General features: G+C 45.8%; 10 protein-coding genes across 10 annotated transcripts; 7 read left to right on the top strand and 3 right to left on the bottom strand.

The window, feature by feature from the left end:
- Positions 1-166: 166 nt before the first annotated feature.
- Positions 167-968, top strand: VTP01DRAFT_8541 (40S ribosomal protein eS7; the record flags this gene model as incomplete). The annotated part of the gene is made up of 4 exons (XM_069387674.1): positions 167-316; positions 405-487; positions 555-782; positions 845-968. 4 exons carry the CDS (start codon positions 167-169, stop codon positions 966-968), a joined length of 585 nt encoding a protein of 194 aa, XP_069241419.1.
- Positions 969-1,298: 330 nt separating this feature from the next.
- VTP01DRAFT_8540 (uncharacterized protein) lies at positions 1,299-2,691 on the top strand (the record flags this gene model as incomplete). Its single annotated transcript, XM_069387673.1, has 4 exons — positions 1,299-2,126; positions 2,205-2,330; positions 2,386-2,575; positions 2,639-2,691. The coding sequence occupies 4 exons, from the start codon at positions 1,299-1,301 to the stop codon at positions 2,689-2,691; spliced, it is 1,197 nt and encodes a 398-aa protein (XP_069241418.1).
- Positions 2,692-2,992: 301 nt separating this feature from the next.
- On the top strand, positions 2,993-4,075 carry VTP01DRAFT_8539 (uncharacterized protein; the record flags this gene model as incomplete). The annotated part of the gene is made up of 3 exons (XM_069387671.1): positions 2,993-3,043; positions 3,100-3,657; positions 3,716-4,075. The coding sequence occupies 3 exons, from the start codon at positions 2,993-2,995 to the stop codon at positions 4,073-4,075; spliced, it is 969 nt and encodes a 322-aa protein (XP_069241417.1).
- A 39-nt stretch (positions 4,076-4,114) lies between these two features.
- VTP01DRAFT_8538 (uncharacterized protein) lies at positions 4,115-7,366 on the top strand (the record flags this gene model as incomplete). Its single annotated transcript, XM_069387670.1, has 13 exons — positions 4,115-4,250; positions 4,312-4,398; positions 4,461-4,669; positions 4,736-4,905; positions 4,971-5,117; positions 5,181-5,286; positions 5,344-5,428; positions 5,492-5,571; positions 5,629-6,629; positions 6,691-6,860; positions 6,922-7,064; positions 7,120-7,155; positions 7,214-7,366. The coding sequence occupies 13 exons, from the start codon at positions 4,115-4,117 to the stop codon at positions 7,364-7,366; spliced, it is 2,523 nt and encodes an 840-aa protein (XP_069241416.1).
- Positions 7,367-7,536: 170 nt separating this feature from the next.
- On the bottom strand, positions 7,537-8,163 carry VTP01DRAFT_8537 (uncharacterized protein; the record flags this gene model as incomplete). The annotated part of the gene is made up of 1 exon (XM_069387669.1): positions 7,537-8,163. One exon carries the CDS (start codon positions 8,161-8,163, stop codon positions 7,537-7,539), a length of 627 nt encoding a protein of 208 aa, XP_069241415.1.
- Positions 8,164-8,351: 188 nt separating this feature from the next.
- VTP01DRAFT_8536 (uncharacterized protein) lies at positions 8,352-8,653 on the top strand (the record flags this gene model as incomplete). The annotated part of the gene is made up of 2 exons (XM_069387668.1): positions 8,352-8,530; positions 8,599-8,653. 2 exons carry the CDS (start codon positions 8,352-8,354, stop codon positions 8,651-8,653), a joined length of 234 nt encoding a protein of 77 aa, XP_069241414.1.
- A 709-nt stretch (positions 8,654-9,362) lies between these two features.
- On the top strand, positions 9,363-10,253 carry VTP01DRAFT_8535 (uncharacterized protein; the record flags this gene model as incomplete). The annotated part of the gene is made up of 2 exons (XM_069387667.1): positions 9,363-9,476; positions 9,558-10,253. The coding sequence occupies 2 exons, from the start codon at positions 9,363-9,365 to the stop codon at positions 10,251-10,253; spliced, it is 810 nt and encodes a 269-aa protein (XP_069241413.1).
- Positions 10,254-10,808: 555 nt separating this feature from the next.
- Positions 10,809-11,746, bottom strand: VTP01DRAFT_8534 (uncharacterized protein; the record flags this gene model as incomplete). Its single annotated transcript, XM_069387666.1, has 2 exons — positions 10,809-11,605; positions 11,677-11,746. The coding sequence occupies 2 exons, from the start codon at positions 11,744-11,746 to the stop codon at positions 10,809-10,811; spliced, it is 867 nt and encodes a 288-aa protein (XP_069241412.1).
- A 2,465-nt stretch (positions 11,747-14,211) lies between these two features.
- VTP01DRAFT_8533 (uncharacterized protein) lies at positions 14,212-15,799 on the top strand (the record flags this gene model as incomplete). The annotated part of the gene is made up of 3 exons (XM_069387665.1): positions 14,212-14,578; positions 14,642-14,811; positions 14,879-15,799. 3 exons carry the CDS (start codon positions 14,212-14,214, stop codon positions 15,797-15,799), a joined length of 1,458 nt encoding a protein of 485 aa, XP_069241411.1.
- Positions 15,800-16,045: 246 nt separating this feature from the next.
- Positions 16,046-17,640, bottom strand: VTP01DRAFT_8532 (uncharacterized protein; the record flags this gene model as incomplete). The annotated part of the gene is made up of 6 exons (XM_069387664.1): positions 16,046-16,272; positions 16,354-16,850; positions 16,918-17,006; positions 17,073-17,224; positions 17,311-17,553; positions 17,610-17,640. The coding sequence occupies 6 exons, from the start codon at positions 17,638-17,640 to the stop codon at positions 16,046-16,048; spliced, it is 1,239 nt and encodes a 412-aa protein (XP_069241410.1).
- Between the last annotated feature and the right edge of the window lie 102 nt (positions 17,641-17,742).

Genomic DNA, 17,742 nt, shown 5'->3' with positions numbered 1-17,742 from the left:
GATGGATGAAATGATGGATGTGGATGTATCGATTAGTGTTTGGGCTTGACGCAGGGTATCAAAAATTTTGGTGCTTTGTGAATGTGTGGTTGGGCATGACGGCACAAATGCTGTGTTCGACAAGCAACAGGCTATTAACAGCAAACCCCTCTTCTCGCTAGTCAGAATGGCTTCTCACAAGATTATCAAGATTGCTGGTGCACAGCCCTCCGACGAATTCGAGCTTACCGTCGCCCAAGCCCTTGTCGATTTGGAGAACAACGTTCCCGAATTGAAGAAGGAGCTCCGTCCCCTCCAAATCACCGCTGCCAAGGAGGTATGAATCGTCCGTCCACGTAAACGGCGGGACATCGTTTTCTGGTTGCGAGGAAATAGGTGGGGCTTACGCATATATTGGTTGCTAGGTTGAAGTTGGCCAAGGCAAGAAGGCCGTTGTTATCTTCGTTCCTGTCCCTCAACAAAAGGCATGGAACAAGGTCCAGGCCAGGTAATTACTTGTTGCCATTATCGAATCGACAGCAGAGATTGTAACCGGTTGGAAAAAATGTCTATAGATTGACCCGTGAACTCGAGAAGAAGTTCTCTGACCGCCACGTCGTCTTTGTTGCTCAGCGCCGCATCCTTCCCAAGGAGGGTCGTAAGTCTAGCGCTAAGCAGCCCCGCCCCAGATCTCGCACCTTGACTGCTGTCCACGGTGCCATCTTGGACGATCTTGTGTACCCCTCTGAAATCGTTGGCAAGCGCACCCGTGTCAAGACCGATGGTTCCAAGACCATCCGAGCGTAAGTTTTGCTAAAAGTTGAGTGCATGAATGAGAGTCTCACTGAAATTCGGTGGATGATAGTTTCTTGGATGCCAAGGATGCCACTTCTTTGGAATACAAGTTGGACACCTTCAGCTCTGTCTACAAGAAGCTCACCGGCAAGCACGTTGTTTTCGAGTTCTCTGCCACCGCTGATTTGCTTTAAATGAAACTTCCGCATATCGTGGAGGTTCAAAAAGAAGAAATAAAAAACTTTAATGCATTTTGCACGGGATTCTACATTTTTTTGGAAATCCAAATTTTGGTGTTGCACGAAAGGGTGGACGAGGAGCAAGGAAGAAAAAAAAAACCACTAACACATTGCGTCGGAATGTGTGCGATCTGAGACACAAAGCGACATGCACGGACGTCAAAAAAGCATCGTGCTTTGCAAATCCTTTTTTTCTTTACATCGTTCTTTTTTTCTGTTTTTTACTTTCTACCTTTACTTGTTATTTTTTCTTATATTTTCTACACACGCACACACCCAGAGACAATGGTGGATCCTGTACAAGTTGCAAGCCCACAGTTGGGTACTAGGCGTCCGTCGCGTTATCACTATGATTTACATCTCAAGGAGCTTCCCGCAATCTCGATCTCTCCCGATTTCGTTCTCTCGCCAGGCAACAAGGATATGGACCAGTCGGAAGTGTTCAAGCAATTGAATGATATCAAGCCAGAAGACGCGTCTGTGCCGCCGGCAGAGATTCTGCAGCCTCAAGGAAACCACAATCACATTGATAACGTTACTCCCTCGGAAGAGCTGACTCCAGCCATACTCTCCTCACCCTCGTCATCCTCGGAAGAAGAAGGATCCTCGGGATCGCAAGAAGATATGGTCGCCAATGAAATGGAAGAGCTACAAAAGGAGCTGGTTCAAGAAGAAAAACAAGAAGAAAAGGAATTGGATGAAGATGGACTTTTCGACGATCCCAAGCTGCTGGAGACGACCGAAAAAAATCGGCATATTCCTTATCACGATCTGGAACGCAAGGAGACTGCAGAAAAAGTAGACCGGAATCGTGATCCGCGATTAATATTCACTGCGCCGGTCTTGACCGAGCGTCCGGACAGAGTGCAAGTAACGCAATATTACGGCAAGACAGATGAGATATATCCTCGCCGCCGGAGAATGTACATGGTGGCATGCGACTTTAGCCGCGAAAGCATAGCGGCGCTTGATTGGACTATGGGAACAATCATGCGAGACGGAGAAGAAGTGCACGTTGTCACTGTGGTCAATCGCGACGAAGATACGCGGAAAAACAGCAGCAGCAACAACAACAACAACAACAACAGCAGGAAATTATCGCCAGTGAACGAGGTGTGTATAAAAAATTATTATCATGCATGCAGGAGCAATGAGCAGAAAAGATATTGACCCATTTTTTTCTATTTCTAGTTGCACGTTGCATCGATCGGGGTCACAGACCAAGCAAAGAGTATTTTGGGACAAATGCGATTGTACGATATCAAGCTAGTGACGACCGTCATCCGAGGTCGTCCGAAAGAAGTTTTACCCAATTTGGTAATTATTTGGCTGCTGCTACTGAATTAACCACTTATCGGCCATTATCTCTTAGATTAACGAATTGCCGTTCACGATGGTTGTTTGCGGTTGCCGCGGCCGAAGCACGATGAAGGAAATGCTCATGGGCTCTATATCTTCGTTTTTGCTGCACAAATCATCCGTACCTGTCTCTGTCATTAGATACCAGAAGAAGAAACAAAAGAAGGGCAAGAAGCCACAAGCACCGCAATCACTTAGCAAGAGTAAGTTCTACTACTATTGGCCTACGTGTACATATTTTGTACTCACAATTTCTTCTTTTTTAGGTGTAGAAACTGGTCAACTTGTTGTGGACGAGTTGAGCAGCAAAAAATCATAGCCGCTTTTTTTCATACATTTTCTTGCCAATCCAATGCATCAATCATTCAATCACTACTTTTTGTAATATATTGCAAAACCATCATTGTACATTGGACTTTGTAAATGATATTTTGAAATACAACGACGTGCATTATATTGATCTACAAAGTCGCTTGGCAAAGTCTTGTGGCACCATAGCAACTGACGCGCTGTCAAATTTCATTGGCACGGCTTCCGCTTGCATTTGCATTGGGTTCACGTTCCTTTTGTAAGCCTTCCACTGCTGCCCCGCCCGCCTCGAAGCCCATTGCCCTATACTTATGCTTCTACTCGGTATTCTTGCTGCTCTAATCCTCTGCGGCCTGGCAGCTGTAAGTGTGACATTGAGTGTTCTGCATAGTAAACGTTGAAGCATGACCATGTTTAGGTACTTGGGTTTCTCATTCTCTGCTCGCCGAAACCTCGACCGAGAACCGAAAATGAAAAGTACTACCGGGATGCCCAGAGCCCGGAACGGAAACGGCTGGCGAGTCTGTTTGATTCACCTAGCGTCGATCTGTCATGCATCGTACCTGCCTTTGAAGAAAGCAAACGTCTTCCAGCAATGTTAAAGGAGACTGTCGACTTTTTGGAAACACGGAAAAATGAGCAAGATAGCAGCTTTAGGTATGAGATTATAGTCGTAGACGATGGAAGTAGAGACACCACTGCGCAGGTCGCACTACAGTTTGCTGAGAAACACCAAAATGTGGATATTCGTGTACTTTCGCTTGAAAAGAATCGCGGCAAAGGAGGAGCTGTCACTCAGGGCATGCTCAGTGCCCGCGGCAAACGCTGCTTGATGGTCGATGCAGATGGTGCTACGCGGTTTAGCGACTTGTCAAAACTGGAGACGGCTTTGGACAAGCTTACAAAGGATGGGGATGGTCACGGAATAGCTGTGGGTTCTAGATCCCACCTGGTTACCACCGAGGTAGTTGTTAAGGTAACCAAACGAGTATTAAAAGATTAATGGTTTGAGTTGTACTGACTAGCTATAACAGCGATCGTTTATCCGAAACTTTCTGATGCGATGCTTCCACAGCCTGGTGTATGTTCTAGGCGTTCGAGGCATCGCTGATACGCAATGTGGTTTCAAGCTTTTTACACGCAAATCAGCGCAAGCAGTTTTCCCGAATATGCACGTGGAGAGATGGATTTTCGACATTGAATGTCTGATGATTGCACAGCTACTGCAAATACCCATAGCCGAGGTGCAGGTCAACTGGCACGAAATCGACGGTAGCAAGATCAACCTGATGTTGGACTCCGTACAAATGGCAAAGGATTTATTGTTAATTCGTTTAAATTATGTATTTGGACTTTGGACTGTTGACAAGAGTAAACTGGGCAAAAGCGATTAGAAAATCCTGGCATTTCTTTCCCGCATTTTTACACATGTTATGGCTGCTAAAGTGGTTAACCGCATTGATACCGCTGCGGTGCACAGAATAAGCTCAGGACAGTTGGTGCTGGATCTCGCAGCAGCTGTCAAGGAGTTGGTTGAGAACAGCATTGATGCGGGTGCGACCAACATTGGTAAACGATAGCTCATTGGGCGATCTCTCACTTTAAGTCTAACATTGACCTTATCTTAAAGAGATCAAGTTTAAAGAAAATGGGCTGGAGGGGCTGGAAGTTGCAGACAATGGCAGCGGCATTGATCCTGTCAACTACGAAAACCTCGGTACGCGCGAAGCAAACAAAGATGAGTCGTCTGTGTGATGTTAAACAGTGCATAATATACAGCGCTCAAGCACTATACATCCAAGCTACGCGATTTTACAGACCTCGAAAAAGTCAAAACGCTCGGTTTCAGAGGAGAGGCGCTTAGCTCTCTTTGCGCGACTTGCGACCTCCTTGTAACTACAGCGACGCAGGAACAGGCACCCAAGGGCGTTCAACTAGTCTACAACACGGAAGGACATTTAGTCTCCACCACGCCCTCTGCGCGCGCGGTACGCGAAACATGCGCGACATGTAAATGTAACTTTAAGCTAAATGCTTCCATTTCTTTTCCCTAGATGGGTACTACGGTGCAACTATTGAACTTTTTTCATTCATTGCCAGTGCGCCAGCGGGAGTACAAGCGAAATATCAAACGCGAGTATGGGAAAGCCATTGCAGTCATCCAAGCATACGGTATCATTTGCGAAGGGATACGCATAAAAGCCATAAACCAGCCCTCTAAAGGGTAAGTACTAAGGGAGACTGTTAACTTTATCGACATAACATCCAACTGTATTTTTTGTATTTCAGACAAAGTACTCGCATTATTTCTACAAATGGAAACAAGGCTATCAAGGATAACATAGCAAATATTTTCGGATCCAAACTTTTAAATCAGATTATACCATTGGAGCTTGATCTATCAGAAGTCGTGAGACCTGAATCTGAAAGCGGAAGGTGCGATATAAAAGGTATACATGTTGCGGATAGCGTTCGGTGTTAACATATGTTGTGATTCAGAGTCTATCTAAGAGGCTACATGTCGAAGCCTGAACAGGGTCTGGGAAGAAGCAGCAGCGATCGACAGTACTTTTACATCAATGGTCGTCCTTGCAATATCCCAAAGGTAAAATAGATATATTCTTATCCAACAGAGTCAAAATGCTTACAAAGTTTCAACTAGCTTGCAAAGGGGTTCAATGAACTCTACCACAACTTTATTGTCAATCAATACCCATTTCTAGTCGTAAATTTGGAGATTCCAACAGGTAAATAATGGAAAACAATGTTTGATGAAGTAAAATTAGGCTTAGCTCCTTTGATATTACTAGACTCTTATGATGTAAACGTCACACCCGATAAACGCACCATTTTTATTCACAATGAAGAACGACTCGTCAACTTTATCATCGTAAGTTACCGACATATAGTTTTCTTTCACAGGAACAGAACTGAAACCAAATTTTAGGAAAAATTAAGAGAGCAGCTTGAACCTTCACGATACACATATACACAAAGAACCTTTGAAGAGTATCTTTCCAACAATACTCCAGAGACATCATTGGAGAATTCGCCATCCTCTTCTAGTCTAGTCGACCAGCATCAAGAGCACACATTATCAGTGTCAACAGTATCCTCATCACCATCATCATCCACAACGACTGAGACAACCAGAGGCACTGCAATTCAAAGGTTGAAAAGTCTTGTAAATACCAATGGACAGCAATTCCGTCCGCATGCTAGCTTCACTACGAGTACTCGAGCTTCCAAACGCGCTAATCCGCCGTCTGGAAGTCTAGAAAGCTTTATCAGCAAACGTGCTAGGATACCCATATCTGAATCTTCCAGCCGGGTTGAAGCGCAGCGCGGCGACGATGATAGCGAAATGATTGATAGTTCAGAAGATGTCCAGGAACAGAGTCACCACGAAGATGAAAACGACGTGGATATGCTCGATACCTCCGATGAAGAAGGTGTAGAGCAAAATCGACAAGCATCAGAAGATGAAAATGGTCTAGATACCGTGGTGGAAGCGTATAGAGAATCTGTCAGTACAGTAGAGGAGGATGTTAGCTCTTCTTGGTCCAAATCAACACAGACTCAACATCTCACACAGCAAGTTCACATCGATTGGGCGCACATCTGTTCATTATTCTCTGCATTTTCAACGACCAAAGACGACGAGATGGCATCGACGTCAAAGCAGGATGAAACTATGCAGCACAATCTCGAAGACGCGAGCATAACAAACACAAGAGACAACGACAAGGCAGCTGCGATGTTGAATCGGATAATCCAAAAGACGGATTTCCAGCACATGCGAATTCTAGGACAGTTTAACCTTGGATTCATCGTTGTGTCTTTGGACGATCACGACTTGTTCCTTATCGACCAGCACGCATCCGACGAGAAGTACAACTTTGAGACACTTCAGCTACATACTAGACTTGAAGGACAACGCTTATATACGCAAGTATCTTAATATGTCTATCCATTGTTTTCGGAAACTTACGAGTTTTCTTATAAAAAGACCGCAACATCCGGAACTGACTGTGGCAGAGGAAATAATCGCTGTGGAAAATGTAGATATCTTACGCGCGAACGGCTTCGAGATTGATATTGATTTAGATCAAGAACCAACGCGACGTATCAAGGTTGTATCACAGCCCGTCAGCAAATCGACCTCCTTTGATAGTAAAGGTATTATATGCAAGAAAATGTGCCAATTTTCTTTTGTCTCTTACCGCCCTTTGCTGCTTAGACTTTAGCGAGATCATCCATTTGTTAGCCGAAAGACCGGGTCAGATGGTTCGCTGCTCGCGCGTCAGAGCCATGTTTGCCTCGCGGGCCTGCCGAAGATCTGTCATGATAGGTGATAGTTTAACGGAACGTCAAATGACAGAGGCAAGTGCTCTCTCGTTTCTTTATGTCTGTGCTACGTCTGACTGTCCAACATTAGATCGTGCGCCATATGGGTGAAATCGACCAGCCGTGGGTAAGGATAAGTAACAGAGGACGTTGGGATCAGCTTGATACTGATCAATGTTCTGCAGAATTGTCCTCACGGTCGACCTACAATGAGACATTTGTGTAACCTTTCACATCTGCGGACAGCCGGAGCTAAAGGTCGAAAATTGACATTCCAAGGATCCCTCTTTCGCAGCAGCAGCAGCAGCAGTAGCCATCACTCCACCATCCACATATAATCGCTCAGTGGTACTTTTGGCTCTACCTTTGTAACTCTTTCATGTTTGATTTAATACGCATGGATCCAAAAAGTAGAGGGCAGCAAAAATAAAAGAGTTGAGGTGGGGGGAAGCAAAACACATTAGCCAAGGCAAATACCATTGATGATGATGAATATTGAAGCATAATTCTATGGCCACCTTGAAGAAGGTGCTGAGAGATCACCAACGCTTTTGGATTCTGAGAACCGCTGAGCAAATGGATGATGATGATGGCGATGAGCTGGGTGCGCTGCGAGGGGTTGCTGATGCCCATCGTTTACGGCACCCTCAGTGTCGCCTTCATACCCTGAGGATGGAGTCGGGATATCACGGACTTGGTCGTCTGACCCGGATGAGTTTGACGTGGACATCATGACAGGATGGTGCGGGCTAGTGGTAGCAACATTCACCATGGCTCTAACCCGATCGCAGTCGTTCCTTGTCGCCAAAGCCCGGATGTTGGATGGGATGCTATCATCTGATGAAGGGTCTTTTACAAACGGCATAGCTGCTGCTCGGCTTTTCTTTTTGATATGCTCTTGAGTACGCTGCGCCGTCCTTACAGCGCGTTGAAACACGGGCGATTCAGGCTCGTTAAACCGGCTTTCGTCAGCATCCTCATCCTCTTCTCCAACGGAGGATTGCGACGCTTCCACGCCGGATTCTGACTCATTGACAAACAGTGGCCGGGGGTCATTGGTTGTTGGCTTTGCCGGCGATTCGACCGCTGGGGTTGAGAGCGATGAGCTCGAGGCTGAACGACGAGACGGATTCATTGTGAGAGAAGACAGAGTCTGGAAAAGAACTACTGCCCACCATCCCTTTACTCTTTTTGCAACTCAGGCCGATAATGTGAGACCGGGCGTCTGCATGAATTTTGGTATTCCCGCCGCTGTTCTCTGGGTTGTGCTTTCTTTTTCTTTTTTTCTTCTTCTCACTCTATATCTCGATTAGTACTTTAAAAATGAGTCCCTTCGGCAAGAATATGCTTTCGTACTCGGGTGGTATCGTCGGCCTTATCATCCTGATTATGGATCTCATTGCCATCTTTGAAATCTTGAACTCGAATCGCACCGTGAGCGGCAAACTTGCCTGGTCGCTCCTCGTATTCTTCTTTCCTGTCATCGGTCTGATCATTTACTTGTAAGTGGGAGTAATGCTTATACACGTCAAGTCTGCGTAGATGATCAGACTAACAATGCATTGTATAGCCTCTTTAGTCACCGCGCCGAGCACAACGCCCGCTACGAGAGCCTAGGCCCATAATAGTGATCTTTACTGTACTTGATCTTAACATGTAATATGAATACTCTAGCAAGCTACAATTGAACTATACTTTTGTTCGTGGTAAATCGTAGATAAGGATATCACTGGTCTTTGGCTTCCATATCCGTCCACGTGGATGTGTGATGATAGAGACACAAAAGCAATTAAGACCGAGGATGCAATTACATTACAGTTAAGATAGACGTTCCATCACCTTGTTGGCTGTGATATAACAACCAGGGATCAGGTTCCATACCGGTTCGCGAAGAATCTTCAAAAGACAAAGATTACGTTTTGTTTGGCATGTCTCCACACACAATTTTGTAAAGCTCCCACGCTGTTGTCACATACTATATGTATGCAATGATTTTTAATTGCGAATAGTGATAAACTAATCAATTTGGTATTGAGGAGCATACGATACATCTTGGATATGTCAAGTAATGTATGATCCCTAGTAACAAAGATTATCATTCCTGGATTATACATTCTCGTAATCAGTCTTGGAATGCCGAATACGACAAACGGTTTTCGAAAGACTATATACAGAGGAAGGCCGCGGGTGGCGCGTGGTGGATGTTTTTCCTGAGGAGGGGCAAAATGAAGGGGAAAGGCAAAAACATGCTGAATTTAAAATGTCCAACAGAGCGCGCTTGATGGATAGCGATTGCTTCTCGGGTAGCAGCAGTCAGTCAAACACGGACTTGGTATGACCTCGGCTCATGCAAACTTTATCTCAATCTATGACAACACGGCAAGCGCCCGTTACGTCTACTTGTCGGAAAGTGTACAAGAAGTGCTTGGGCATACACCTCAGGAAATGGTAAATTCATACTATGCAGAATGAAGGGGAGGTTACGCTCTCGGTTGGCATCGCTTCAACGGCGTTCTCTGGCTCTTCTAGATTGGCACGGCGGCCTACGAGTACTTTCTCGAGCGGGAGATTCCAAACATACATCGGTACCACATGGCAAACGTGATGAACGAGAAAATGGCTACCATGCTTACATATCGAGTGCGGCACAAGGACGGGCACTATGTGCTACTTGACACGGTTGTGCATTACTGCTACGATGTGCTAGTGTGCTCGAATTTCGTCCACGATCCGAGACATATCAGCTACAAAATGCGATGCAATTCCGTCGATGAAGCGTACATTATCCAGGAGGATGCATCGCTCCAACTATTGGGTGCCTGGAACGATCGGCAGGATGTGATGAAGAAGAATCTCCAGTCGACGCACCGGTGGATAAATGAGCAAGTTGCACACAACCAAGAGCCGCGTTTCTGCTTGATCATCAATCGATTCACAAACGACGCTACCATTGTGTTTGTATCAAAGATGGCAGAGAAGCTCGTAGGAGTAAACTGCGAAGAAGTCGTCGGCAGCTCGCTGTTTGATCATGTTTGCGAGCGCGACCACGACGTCGTGCAAATGCAAATGGATCTCTCGAGGACAACAGATTTGGTCATCCGTCTACGCTTCCAATGGGTCGTCGACAAAGATAAGGATGTCACTGAGCCGGTGGAGGGAATCCTGAGCTCGACGAACGACGGGTTGATTCTCGTTGTTCGTCTTGCGCCACGGCTCACCATTTAAAGTTATCACACGTCCACGGCAGCAGCGACGGTTCCCAAAAGAGAAAAGAAAAAAGGATAGCAAGCGCAGCAGTGTACATACAAACATCTTTTCCTCACAAACGCACCCTATCCCCCTTTTTTTCTCTCTCTCTCTTCCTCTACCTCCAAGCAACATTACACTTTTATCTTGTGTTGGTTGCCTAGGCTTGGCTAATACCCTTTACGCGTACCCATTAAACTACTTTTTCCTTTGCAATTGGGGAAAAACCGGTATGCTCCTCTTCTGCCTCCACCCGTTTTCCGTATATTAGTATCTCGGTTTGACAAGACATCCTCCGCTGCATTGATAGTAACAATGTGTGTCACATAACGTAGCAGTAAACAGATACCACGAGTGCATGAGTGTGAAAAAAAAACAAGGATCAACCTTTAGAGAAACCTTTAGAGAGAGATATAATGTTGTCAAAAAAAGAAAAAAATTACAATTACAGTGGGGTAAGGCAAACAGAGTGTGTGTGAGAGACAAGAAGAATAATAGTATATAGATTAAAGGAAAAGAGAGAAAGGGCAACTACTATTTGTTCCAGGTTGAAGGCTTTGCAATCAACACTTTGGAGTAATTATTCCTCTTGGTTGCTCGGCCTAACCGATGTACTCGTAAATGTCTGCGCATGTTGCTTTGTACACTGAATTTGCGGGAACAACCTTCCTCGGGGCATTCGAATGGCTTTTCGCCAGTGTGCGAGTATGTGTGGATGCGCAACGAGGATGGGCGCGAAAACTTTTTGCCGCAGTAGGTGCATGCATACCGATCATTGCCTTCAGCAACAGCAGTAGCAGCAGATTGCTGATGTTCGTTGCTCTGGGTTACAGAGTGGTGATGAAAAGAAGAAGAACCGTTTGTAGATGTGGACGCAGAGGAATACATGAGCGGGGGTGGTGATTGCTGATGTTGATGAGGGGTATGGTTATGGATGATAGCATCGAGCGCGTTTGCCGAAATAGCACGACGGTGTTGGTATCCGGGATGCAGATACTGACGGGATCCATTTGCAGTAGCAACAGCGGTAGCAGCGGCAGTGGGATATACCTGGGGATACGGGTGGGTATTGTCCGAGAAGGATCGAGTGTGCATATTTCTCGGTGAGCGCGGCTGCTGCAGCGTGAATGATGGATGCGAGTACAAATGTCGAGACGGGTCGGGCTCAATTGGCTTGGCGGGTTCGTTCGACGAGATGGTCAGCTTCTGCATGTGGCCCGACAGACATCCGCCGGGCTTAGTGCCTGGCTCTGCTGCTGCTGCTGCTCCTCCTACGAACGGAAGTGGATTGAACAGTTGGTTGCTTCGCTGTTGCTGGCATTGATTTGCATCTGCAGAAAAGAAAAAGGACGTTCCCACGTAAGCCTACATGGCAACTGATTTTTACGCGTGTAGCATGTACCTCGTTGCTCTTGAGAGATTTCACGGAGCATGAACTCAATAGACGGAAGTTTCGGCAATGCTGCTTCCATGGCGGTGCATAAAGGAATGGAAGGATTCGTGAGTTTTAAGACAGTTAAAAAAGAATGAGGAAGAGAGAGATGAAAGAGTAAAAGGATGGAGAGAGAGAGAAACAGAGAAAGAGAGGAAAAGAAGGTAGGATTTACAGTGCCTAGATTGCGGTAAAGAGGATCTATATTTAAGGCAAGGTCGATCAAGGAAAACTGAGAAGGAACTTTTTGTTTGGACTTGTGCTGATCCTCAATTTTGTCAAACAGCCCTATTTTTGATGGAATGACTCTTCTTGGGAACTGCGTGGCTCTCGAGATCCTTAAGAGGCCCACTGCCACGCGCATGTTTGGTTCCACAAGGTGGTATTGGCTCCCTAACTTCGGTCCATTTTCCGCGCTTTTGGACCTGCATTGTTGTTACCTTCAGATGATCCTCTACAGCTTAAGAGAGAAACATATTGTCTTTGCTGTTTGGCAGGGATAACAATGTGTCGTTGATCTCTGCTGATGCAGTCATCAGCGCCATTGCTCGCTAGTTTGCTCCGCCATCGCACAGATCGGCAAATTTTGTGTTTTCTGTGCTTCTAGTTCGTCTCGTAGCTGCGAACCAAAAACAGGATTGCAGAAAAAAGAAACTCGGCCCATTATCGTGATCTCTGTCGCTCATATATATTTATTAGTCATCGACACCCGGGGACAACGTGGTTAGCTCATCGGCAAAACCCCTTGTTGCCGGCCTCGACGATCTGCACGCACTGACAAAAAGAAAAAACGAACAAATAGGTTTTTGTGACCTCGTCTGAAAATGGAAAGGGGGAGACGAAAAGTACTCGACGACGACGAGTCCGTGAACAATCTTATGTTATTTTAAAATTGCCATGACAACAAGATCATTCCGACTGTTATGACGACGATGACATTTTATTGCTGCCTATTATCCGCCAGTCACTTTAGCGCCTAATTTTTTTATATCACAACTTCTAGCTGCTTGAAGATTTGCAAAGAGATAAAGGGGATCTGCAAAAAAAGGGCTCTCATTTACTGGGATTTTCGTGCGCTCGTGTTGCCAATCTTGCTCTGTGACTATAAATGGAGCGATCATCCCCGGCTTGGCGCCATCCAGGGGATCAGCAATGAGATGATCGTCCCGTCCCATTTTCACTTGTACCATTTTTATACTACGCAATACTACCTACATCTTTGAACCACCACCACCACCGGAATGTGACAGGTACTAATCCCAGGTTGGTCTTTTGATGGAACACGGCTAATGTACAAAACGGGTTAAATGGTTTTCCACCACGCGCATCACAAAACGCACAGTTATTGTATGGCTGAGCCCAAGGATAAAATGGACTAATAAAACCCAAGGAGGAAAAAAAAGCTGTGTACTTATGCAATTCATCATTTTAAAAATTACAGCGTCAACGAGACGGTGGATCAAGAAGAAGAGCACCGCAAATAAATGGATAATTTGAACTGTATTAAAAGACTAAATATGCCAGCTCTGCAGCAACGGCAGCAGTAGTCTTGATGGTACACATCTCCGCCGCTCGTAATGTGAGGCATATACGGTCACCGAGAAATATTTCATCCATGCCAAGAGGTCTTGCGGAAAACTCCTTTCTGCGGGAACGAATCATTAGAATAGAAATCCAACGGAGCGCGCTGCTACGGCCCATCTGATGGAAAAGAAACTGATCGATTAAACGGCGAGTACTTGTGTTTGTGTGTGTGTGTGTGTGTGTGTGCTACCTTTGCTGCCTAAAACGGTAACTTTTATTCATCTGCGTCGGGAGTAGTTGATAAAGCGAAAGTTGTAGACGACCGGTGAGAATTGTACAAAATCAACGTTGGGTATATGTATACCCGGGCGGGTCGGTCTTTTTGGGCAAATCATCGTCTGTACGTTGTTGGCAGAAAAGAAATCAGGAGAATATACATACAGCAACCGGCTGCTTAACGGTTCTTTACCATTGATGAGAAGATGATGCCATCGCAAAAAACCTCACTTTGTGCGACCGAGCGCAACGCATTTCCATGGAAGAGAGCGGTGGGTTTTGGGAAGAGCAGGGACCCCGTCCGTAAGTAAAGATATATTAAAAAGGCTTGGCAGACTGGGAGATGATTCCACAAATCCTCCCCCGTAACAGCATCTCCCCCTCCCTATGGTTAAGAGAAAGAAAGAAAACGAGAGAGAGGAAGAGCCTGTGCGTGTGCGCACGAATGCCATGTTCGTCCAACATGGCAGCAGATAGCGACTGGATGAAAGAACAAGGCTGCAAGGTGCGTGCGTGATAATGCAACAGAACTTCAGGACGGCGACAGCGGCGATCCACACACGACACATTAACGTTGCACGCTTTTCGCTTGGCATAAGTCGCTTTTCTTTCGGGGATACAAGCAGTCAACTAGCACCAGCTGCCCTTTTATTTGTTTTCTTTTCAGACAACACATTTGTTCGTTTCTCCATTGTACCTGTTTTCATGCGCCTTTGCCTCTGGCAGCTTGGTGTCTTTGTACTCTTCGTACGCCAAGTGTATTCCACCCTGTGCATCGAACATACCCTGCACTCTCGCTCGCCGCCGTCGTCTGCACTTGTTCCTTGTGGATCTCAAGAACAACAACTCAGCAAACGCTTTGACTCCATCAATGACCCGATAACTTTTGATTTCACTTGCCGATCGGCGAGCCAGGACGAATGCGCGAAGGTCAACAACACTCTCATAAAAGCTGGGCAGATCCTGGCGTCAGTGATCCGCCTTAACAACGCCATTCGTGTCAATGCATCCTATTTGCCATTTTGCCAAGACCTGAATGACTGTGACACCGCCAACGGTGCGCTGAATGTCGGTAGGTACTCCGAGCGTTACGCCTCTTTTGATTGGAGGAGCGTCTAAATAGAAGATTTTGCAGGCCAGGCCTATCCAGCCGTGTCCTACCTGATGGTAGATGAAACGGATAACATGACCCGTATGTATCCTCAGGCGATGCTCAAACAGTTTGATAATCTGCCTGCAGAGCCTCAGTGGAGCGAGTATGATATAAAAGCACAGTTTAACAGCGAAGTCGACTGGTATTTTCCTGTATGTTTCACTTTCAATTTTCGTCGTCGTAGCAAGACTTTGATGTGCTAAACCTTTTTGTTGCTAGAGCGACAATCGCGCTATTGATACCAATGAAACTGATCTGCTGCGAACAGTTGTGCACGAACTTGTACATGGACTTGGCTTCGTCAACTCATGGAGCGATGTTACCTATGCCAAATTCTCGACGTATATACCATCTCTCACGCCGTTTTTGGTGCCCATGGAATTGCAGCCCCCGAACGAGCTAGCTCAAGTTCTCGCAGCTGAAGCATCCCTGCAGGGCAATCAGCCTTTCTGGGGCTTCGTTGAATTTCCTCTAGACAAGTATCTCTATACGAAAAACACGAGCTTAACAACAATCACGCGGCTGCTCAATACATGGGGCAACTCAAACGTCATGTTTAACTCGATACTGGACATGGTCAATGCATGGTACTGTCTCGAGGATATCCGCACCGAGGCTCAAATGCTATACAAACTTGCGACTACGGCTCAAGATATTTGGACCGTCTTCCCTGATGGGACTACCCTTTTGCTGGAAACATCCCTTTCACAGTTTATCAGTGGCACATCTCTCTCGCACGTAGATCGGGCGACGTACGGAAAAACTCCAGACTTCTTGATGGTGTACTACACCGAAAGCGGTGTAACTCTCGATACACTAGTGCTGAAATACGATGGTGGTCCTATTGGATCGCATCTTCTGCACGCACTCGCTAGCTTGGGTTATGCGCTTCAACCAAGCCTCAATATGACAATTGAGCCAGTGCGGCCAAAACTGAGCTTCTGGGAAGCTTCGGCGGATTTGGTCGGCACGACCTCCAATCCGTCACCTAGCGTCAGCATCAACACGGATGGTCCTGCAAAGTACCCTACAGCTACTTCTACTACCTCTTCATCCCCTGCTAGTTCATTGTTTTTTGTAAATCTTTTTCATTACATTATACCATTGCTCATCCTATTGTTCTTCTCCTTTACCTTCTAATTACTTTTTCGTTGCTCTAGATTTTTGTGCCATTTACATTTATTCCGCTCTGTCTCTCTCTCCCCCTCTCTCCGCCGCTTCCTACTAGTTTACCCTCATCATCATATCTTGCTGTATAAAAACTTTTGTTCTCTCTTTTCTTAAGTCTGTCCTTTACAAAGTTGCTATAAAGGAGAAGAAAAAAGGTCATCTCTATACTATTACTGTTGTCAACATTATCCTTATTATGGTTATGTTAAAACTTGTTTAGAATTTCACTGCCAGTCCCAAAAGAACAGCAGCCAGGCCGCACCAGATGCTCGTCGCAATGGACGCAGATGCACCGCTGTGTGTTTCTTGCTCCTTGTCGTTATTGACACCGTCTTCCTGCTCAGAGGCATCGATCACGCTCTGGGGGACCGGTTTTTGGCCCTGGTGGTACCCAGTCGTGTTAAACGAGTACTTGTCCGAGACATATTCTTTGCTTTCAGCGGCTAAATGTAGATATGTTTAGTTTTCTTTTTTTCCTTTCCTGGGTCCGTCTGGTAAAAGCAGACAAAGCAAAGCCTACATACATTTTTTGTATGGCTTGGGATCATTGAGACAACCATCGAGTCGGACCATGGTGTATCCCTCGTCGTTGATTGTGTTGACCAGTCTGGGCACGCTGGAAACATGCACGGTGCCAGGCACATCGTACTGGACGGAAATAAACGAGCCCTTGGCATCGTAGGTTTCTTTGTATCTATCGAACGCATTCTTGTAAACTTCCTGGATAGGTTTGTGCAGGTAGTCTTGGCTGTCCAGGTTGTATCCGACCAGCACGAATCCTAAGTCTTTCAAAATGTTTTCTGTGCGGGTATCTTCTGGTTGTGTGTAGTGCAGGCGGACATATTTAGGAGCGACGTGGATAAGTGATTCAATCGTGCGAGCATTCTTCAGGATATCCTCGCGGATTTCTGCGTCTGTCAGGACAGATGAATCGTCGTTCTTTACACGATACGTCATGCCAATAAAGTGTCCTGCATTGTATGTGTTTTGCAGCACCATCGCATACTGCTGTGTGTAAAGCCTATGTATTGTTAAGAGAAGAGTTAGCAGATGCATTAGTGTACCGCTTATTGCAACTATTTGGGTACCATGTAGCATTGACGAAAAAGTTGGCTCGTGCATCCGCATTGTTGAGTTGACGTACCATCTTTGCGGTGGCATCGCTAGGTCCCTCACTCTGTAAATAAAATTAGTGATACTTTCTTGATATATATATTCTCTCTAGCTCATCATCTCTACTTGCAAAGGTAACTGCGATTTGACCCTGTGTACGGCATCCGGTCACCTGCGGTACAGGCGGCAACGGTGCGGATGGTTTGTCAGCAGCTGCGTCTACTTTGGTGGGTGTGAATTCATCCTGGCCTCCTTCCTCTTCCAGTGCGTCCAAATCCAAATCTACACCGTATTTTTTTTTTTTTCGGATGAGCAAAAAAAGAAATCATTGGTAACGCATTGCCTTGTTTGTTCAGTTTACTACGCACTGCTTTGTTGCACAATGTCGTCTTGTACGCCGTTAATTTCATCCGACGACGACGATGGCAATGGTTCGTCGTTTTGGAAACTCTTGCTTGAATATGCAAATGTACTGGACACGCTGGCTGATGTTTCTGCTGCTGCTGATAGGGATGTGCTGCTCACATCCATCGCTTCTGATTCCACGCTGCTGCTGCTGCGGTCTGCAGCCATACTCGTACGGCATAGTAACAAGAGACTAATCATTGCACCTTTCAAATCATTCAATTTTGCTGCTGCAACAATCTCTCATCCAAACGGCCTTTACCAATCCATGATGGGTGGTATGAGATCCGCATAGTGGGTAGTCTGAACTGTTTCAATAGGAAAAGAAAGATGGAGAAAAAAGTGGTAACGGGCAATTTTTTTCGCTGTACATTCCTTATCATAAAAGCACTAAA

The sequence above is a fragment of the Rhizomucor pusillus genome, assembly GCF_041956525.1.
Source record: "Rhizomucor pusillus strain CBS 183.67 unplaced genomic scaffold VTP01scaffold_5, whole genome shotgun sequence".
NCBI classification, from domain to species: Eukaryota; Fungi; Mucoromycota; class Mucoromycetes; order Mucorales; family Lichtheimiaceae; genus Rhizomucor; species Rhizomucor pusillus.
Note: the sequence above shows the minus strand (reverse complement) of the source record. Positions and strands in the feature narration are given on the sequence as shown.